Source organism: Crocodylus porosus, unplaced genomic scaffold, assembly GCF_001723895.1.
Source record: "Crocodylus porosus isolate Cpor-Errol unplaced genomic scaffold, CroPor_comp1, whole genome shotgun sequence".
NCBI lineage: Eukaryota > Metazoa > Chordata > Crocodylia > Crocodylidae > Crocodylus > Crocodylus porosus.
Window position 1 is genome coordinate 1,464,178 of NW_017728923.1, and position 6,372 is coordinate 1,470,549.

Below are 6,372 nucleotides of genomic sequence, written 5' to 3' on the forward strand. Positions count from 1 at the left end.
GATATCCAGCTGAACCCTGTACCATGCTACAAACGTTCACCCTCCACTCCCTCCCAGCATTACCCCTGCTGGCCCTGATCCCCTGTTCCAAAACAGACCCCAACCTGCTGCTTCTTTTCCCACTTCCAGCCCCATGGCTCTGTCCTGGCTGTACCACTCCCATCCCTGGGATGTGGGATAGATGCTGCTACTATGTCCTTCCAGCTGTCCCCTGCCTCTAACAGCTGCTTATCCAGCTGTTAGAGGCAGGGGACAGCAAAGCCCTGGGAAGAAGAACTTGCTGCAGGGTGATGCATTCCCACTCAGGCACCTGCTCTGCTCCACTCCATCTGCTCATCAAGCTCAGTGTTTCTTACTTTTTTACAGAGAAGTTCCATTTTTTTCACAGACCTAACAGACACGTATTTTTTGCCCTAGTTTATATGGGCTATCCATAAATTCATGGATATTTGGCAACCCTGGTCCTGTTGCTAGTCCTATCCTTTTCATCTGCCTAGACTCAAATTCCCTTTCTCTTGTCAATGCCTACCACCCTGTTGCTGCTAGCTCTTGCTTATCTCATTCTGCTAGTAAGCAAGTGTTAATTTTTAAGAGGAATCACAAATACACTAATTGCTCAACTGCTTGTTAACATGTTACAGCAATGTTTATATACAAGTGCCTATTATCTGTAAGTAAAAAAGAACACAGTTGTAATATTAGGATGTTTGTTTTTGTTTTGTTTTGCCTGGGCCACTTGTCTGCTTCATCTCTCTGTAGCGATGATAAATACTAAGAGGAAGAATAAAATAATGCAAATGAACACTAATACGAGAAACCTAAGTCACTATGTGTTTGGTGATTTTGCTGAGTTGATGTAGGACAGATTTCCTTGCCATGAATGGTCACCCCACGTCACAGAGTCCTCATCCTTTTTCTTAAAAGTAGAAAATTGTGTGCTACTTAGGGAGTTGGAAATTAAATGCCTCTTGGTTGCCTGCAGGGATCTGGTACAGTTGGCAAAAGCTGCAGTGAGTGGTGATGAAAAAGCTCTAGATATGTTTAACTGGAGAAAAGCTGGAATGGGAGTGCCTCTGAAAGTTGGACCCCAGGAGGGATTGTCTTTCTTTATCAGCGTGACAGATGGTAAGGACAAAAACAAAAAACACCCATCCAAAAACATCCTGTAGCCTGCTGGGAAATGTAGTTTCTGTAATATCTTTACAGTTGTTCAGTGTAACATGGTCCTCTTTCCCACCAGTGTTTTTATATAAAATATTCCTAGTGCCTGTTCCTATTGAAGTGAGTGGGAGGTTTAGAGCAGCATGGGATATATGCTGTCTTTGAGATAGACATACCTGGTATCTATAACTTAGGTATGATGCCTTCAGACATGGAATATTGCTCATTCCAGGTGATGACAGGAAGATGCATTGATTCTTATTTTTCTGTTTTGCACAAATTGATTCTTCTTTTAGGGCCAAAAGCCCTGTTTTCAGCTTTGCTGCAAATTAGGTGAAAAGAAACTACCTCTTTAAAGGAATTAACAAGTAATAGTTAGCACTTACTATTTTTCTTTCCAGAGAGAATGTGACTGTTATATCTAGCATCCAAAAGAACTCAAAGCACCTTTCCCTCCCCATCTTTACTTACAGTATGCAGTTTGTTTTTTCTTTACTTATTCTTATTTGTCCCCATTGCTTCTTTTGTTCCTTTCTCTATTCCTCTCTCCAAGGCCAGGGACAAGAAAAACTGGTTCATAAAAAGGTGAAGAGTGTTTTAAAGGGTAGGTTTCTGATAGGTGAACTGGAAACTGTTGCCGTACAAAGCAAGATAGTTAACTTTGAGGATCTAATTAAATTATCCTAGTCTCTCTTTCATCATCATTATAACATGATTCAGTCCGCAAAGCTTTGTCTACACTGGCAAGAGAAAGACCATTAGTTTCACACTAGCATGGCTCTATTAATGGTAGCAATTGTAGAAATGGCACTTGGATGTGGCTTAGGCATTTCCATCACTGTATAATTGGATTTGTCATTCTTTAATTCAGCTAGATTGGGTTATTTGAGATTAGTCATACTAACTGGGTTATGTTTACTGTGCAAAATAGCATACTATTTCATACTATTTCTTCATTTAACTAGGTCAGGGATAGGTAACCCCCAGCACGCATGCCAATTAATGGGACACACAAACATTTTTCCCGGCACTCTAGGAGGCATGCAAGAAAAATGTTTTAAAAAAAATTATTTTTAAAGTTGCTGTTCCTTGTTCTCCTGAGCAGCTACAGGTCCCAGCAACATAGCAGGCACCATGGAGAGCTATGGGGTGGAGGGGGTGGGGAGTTGAGGCTCAGGCAAGCACAGTGCATGGCTGCTGTGTTGGAGGCTCCCAGCGGTGAGTCCTGGGCCCAGCCAGGGCTTGGGCAGGTGAACCTAGATGAGGGCAGCACTGGAGCACCAAACATCGGGACAGGTGATCAGGGAAGGGTCTGGGTGGTGTGGGGAGAAGCAGGTGTGGAGGGAGGCATCATGGGCAGGCTGGCCTGGCTGGCGCCTTGGGAAGGCAGGAGCTGGGCAGGAAGTCGGGCTGCTCCAGGGTTCCACAGGCTTAGGTGGGTGGGCAGGTGGGCTGGGGCACCCAGAAGCCCTGAAGTGGGGCCTGGCCTAGCCCACAGCGATGAGGTGCAGCTGCCATGCTTGCGAGGGGATGTCACTTGGTTGGGGGAGGACGCTGGGCTTGGGGACTCCCAGCTCCAGGCTCTGCCTCCCTGTGCACTGTGCAAGTGGGGTGGAGCGACTTCTGGTGCAGGGGCCTGGCTGCAGGAGCCCCTTGGGGCCCAGGACCAGCTGCCACAGCTGCCCTGGTCTGACTGGGCCCTGGCCTTGCCCACCTGCAGCTACCTTCCAGGGGCCAGGGCTAGGGCTGGGGCCAGCGCTGGGGCAGGCGCTACGTTGGGCCACTGCATTGCAGGTCTCTGGCTGGCTTGGCCTTGAACGCTGCCTGTAGCAGCTGTTCCCAGAGCCTGCGGGGCTCCCACAGCCAGGCCCTTGCACCAGGGATGGCTTTGCCCTGCTTGTACTGAGTCTGGTGTACAGGGAGGCCGAGCCTAGAGCTGGAAGCCTCCTGACCCAGCATCCTGACTTGGCCAGGTGGCATCCCCCCATAGTCAGGGTGGTTGTGGCCCATCCCCGCACAGCTGCATGGGTTGGGCCGGGCCCCACCTTGGTTGCTCTTGGGGCCCCTGCCCATCTGTCCACTGTGGTCCAAATCTTCAGGGCCCTGGGGCAGCCCCCACTTTCCACCTGGCCCCGCTCTCCTCCAGCTGCCACCTTCCCAAGGGCCCAGCTGGGCCAGCCTGTCTGCAGTGCCTCCCCCCACACCTGCTTCTCCCTGTGCCACCTGGACCCTGCCCTGAGTGCCCGGCCCCGGCACTCAGCAGCCTGGTTCTGCTCGTGCCCAGGTAGGATGAAGTGTATGCCTGCCCAAGCCCTGGCTGGGCCCTCCCTCCCAGCCCTGGGCCTAGGCTCCCCCCACTTTGGGACTGTTGGGGAGGTCTGAGCACCCTGGCCATGGTGGCTGCTGCTGGCATGTCGCTGCCTTCTTCTGCCAGACTCTGCCCTGGACCAGTGGGCCCAAGCTGCAGCCGGTAGTGGTGGGAGTTGTTGGCAGCAAGGGACACGCCCTCTTTTTCTTTTTCCTTTATTTCTCTCTTCTTTTTCTTTCTCTCTCTCTCTTCTTTCTCCCTTTCCCTCTTTTTTCTTTTATTTTTTTCTTCTCTTCTCTTCTCCTCTTTTTCTTTTTTCTCTCCTTTTTTCTCTTTTGTCCTCTTTTTTCTTTTTGTCTCCTTTTCTCTCCTCTTGTTTTTCTTTCTCTTCTCTTTCTTCTTTTTTCTCTCCTTTTTTCTATTTCTTCTTCTCTGCTTTTTCTTTCTTTTTTTCTCTCTACTTTTTCTCTTTCCTTTTTACTTCTTTCTTTCTCTCCTCTTTTTTCTTTTATCTTTCTTTACATGTTTCTCTTTCTTTTTTCACTATCTTCTCTCCTTTTTTCTTTTTTTTCTGTGTCTGTCTTTTTCTATCTCTTATCACAACATGCTTAACAAAAAAGAATACACAAGAACAAAGGTAGTATTCATTCATGAAGTTTTATTCATTGTCACCAAGTTTAGAACTTTTTAGAAAACCTGGTATTTGCTTTAAAAAAGCAATACTGATGATGATTAACTATATTAATATACAGTGCATCCTGCCATGCACCCTTCTGCTCCGGTTTTGTTTTTCTGACACTAGGGCACTCTGGCACCTTACAAGGTAGACATTGTGGTTTTTTCAGCACTCCAGCCAAAAACATTGCCCAACCCCAAACTAAAGAATGTAGCATTTAAAAAAAGTGACTCTTACACTCCATAGTGGTTAAATCCAGTGTGCATTTGGCATGCCATGTCTGAATGGAGTTATAAAAAAAAAATAGAGATACAAAGAACCTCAGGAATTCATTTAGTCTAACTGCCTACGCAATTAAACTGAAACTAAAACATCCTAGCCAACTGTTTGTCTAACCCAGGGGTGGGCAATTATTTTGGGCAGAGGGCCGCTTACTGAGTTTTGGCAAGACATCGAGGGCTGCATGACAGGCAGCCAGGGGCAGATAAATATTAATTTTCTAACGGGCCACATTTTGTGCACCCCAGTCTAACCTCTCTTAAAAACTTCCAGTGATGGAGATTCTACAGCCTCTCTAGTGAATCTGTTTCAGAGCTGACCTCATCAGTGCCTAGCAAGTTTTCCTACTATCCAACCTAAATTTCCATTGTTATAAATAAAGACCATTTCTTTTTTGTCCTTTCCTCATAGACATAGAGAATAATTTATTACCATCCTTTTAAAGAAATCTTTTATGTATGAGTGATTCCTAGGCAATTTCGCAATAATAAAGTCTAGGAAAGTGATACAGCATATATTGACTCTTTTTTTTAAAAGGACAGACAGAGCACTTTTGAAATAGATCAAAAACTATAATATCTTTAGTGAAGAAGTCATCTTTGAATAGCAATGTAATGTGTGTTAAATTCTATTTGCATGGGAATTTAGCTTTACATTATCAACTGTTGTCAGAACAAACATTTCAGTATTACACAACTCCATCTAGTGACAAACTCATCACCCTGCAAGTGTGTGTGCTTTTCTTATGTTTTCCCTTTTGTTTCTTCAGCCTGCCATCTAAACTCTTAATTAGGTCCAAGTTCAATTTCTTTGGCTCTTTTGAATAGCATTATTGCTTAAGGCGATGGAGACTTGGGTGCAGAGTACACATGATCTGGTCTAGATAGTGGCCTGTCATTGTTTACAGTATCACTGACAGTATTTCTAAGCAATTTAAAGTAGACTTCAGAAATTATCAGGTATGACAAAATTTTCAGGCCAAGAGTTGTCTTTTCAAGAACAAAGAATTGACAACAATAATTTGGGCAAATTAAATGATCTGTTTCTGATACCTTTTTTCATACCTTACTCCATGAGAACTAAAATTCATAGATTCATAGATTGTTAGGAGCTGGAAGGGACCTTGTAGATCATTGTGTCTAGTCCCCCTGCACTAGGCAGGAAAAGACAGCTGGGGTCACATGACCCCAGCAAGGTGACTGTCCAGTCTCTTTTTGAAGTTTCCAGGGTAGGTGACTACACCACCACTGGAGGGAGTTTATTCCACAGTCTGAACACTCTGACTGTGAAAGAGATTTTCCTGGAATTGAGCCTGAAGCAGCCTTCCAGGACTTTGTATCCACTGCTCCTCGTCTTTCCCAGGGGTGCCCTGGTGAACAGCTGTTTACTGAGTTCTTGATGTACTCCCCTGATGCAGCAGTAAGCTGCTAACAAGTCCTCTCTCAGCCTTCTCTTCTGTAGGCTGAAGAAGCCCAAGTCCCTCAACCTCTCCTTGTATGGCTTGTCTTATAAGTCCTTGATCATATGGGTGGCTCTTTGGACACAGTACTCCAGCTGTGGTCTCACCAGTGCGGAGTACAGTGGGAGTATCACTTCCTTAGTTTTGCATAAGATGCAGTGATTAATGCATGCCAGCATGTTGTTTGCCCTGCTGGCCACAGCATCGCACTGCCGGCTTATGTTCTTGTGATAGTCAATCATTACCCCAGGTCCCTTTTGGTTGTGGTGCAAGTCAAATTGCCACCACCGAGCCTCTAGGTATGTTGGGGTTGTTTGCTCTGAGATGGAGCACCTTACTTTGAGTGTTGAACTTCATCTGGTTCTGGTCTGCCCAACTCTACAGTTTGTCCAGGTCCAACCTGTATTTGCAACCTATCTTCTGGCCTGACCATACTTCCCTATAATTTGGTGTCATCTGCAAACTTGGCCAGCGAGCTTTTCACCCCAA

General features: G+C 45.6%; 1 protein-coding gene across 2 annotated transcripts in view; it reads left to right on the plus strand.

The window, feature by feature from the left end:
• IFT140 (intraflagellar transport 140) overlaps positions 1-6,372 on the plus strand; it is a 167,701-nt gene that overhangs the window by 22,499 nt on the left and 138,830 nt on the right. For both annotated transcript variants that reach the window (XM_019539922.1, XM_019539923.1), the window contains exon 5: positions 983-1,125. In XM_019539922.1, the coding sequence (XP_019395467.1) occupies positions 983-1,125 (143 nt within the window). The remainder of the gene's footprint in view (positions 1-982; positions 1,126-6,372) is intronic.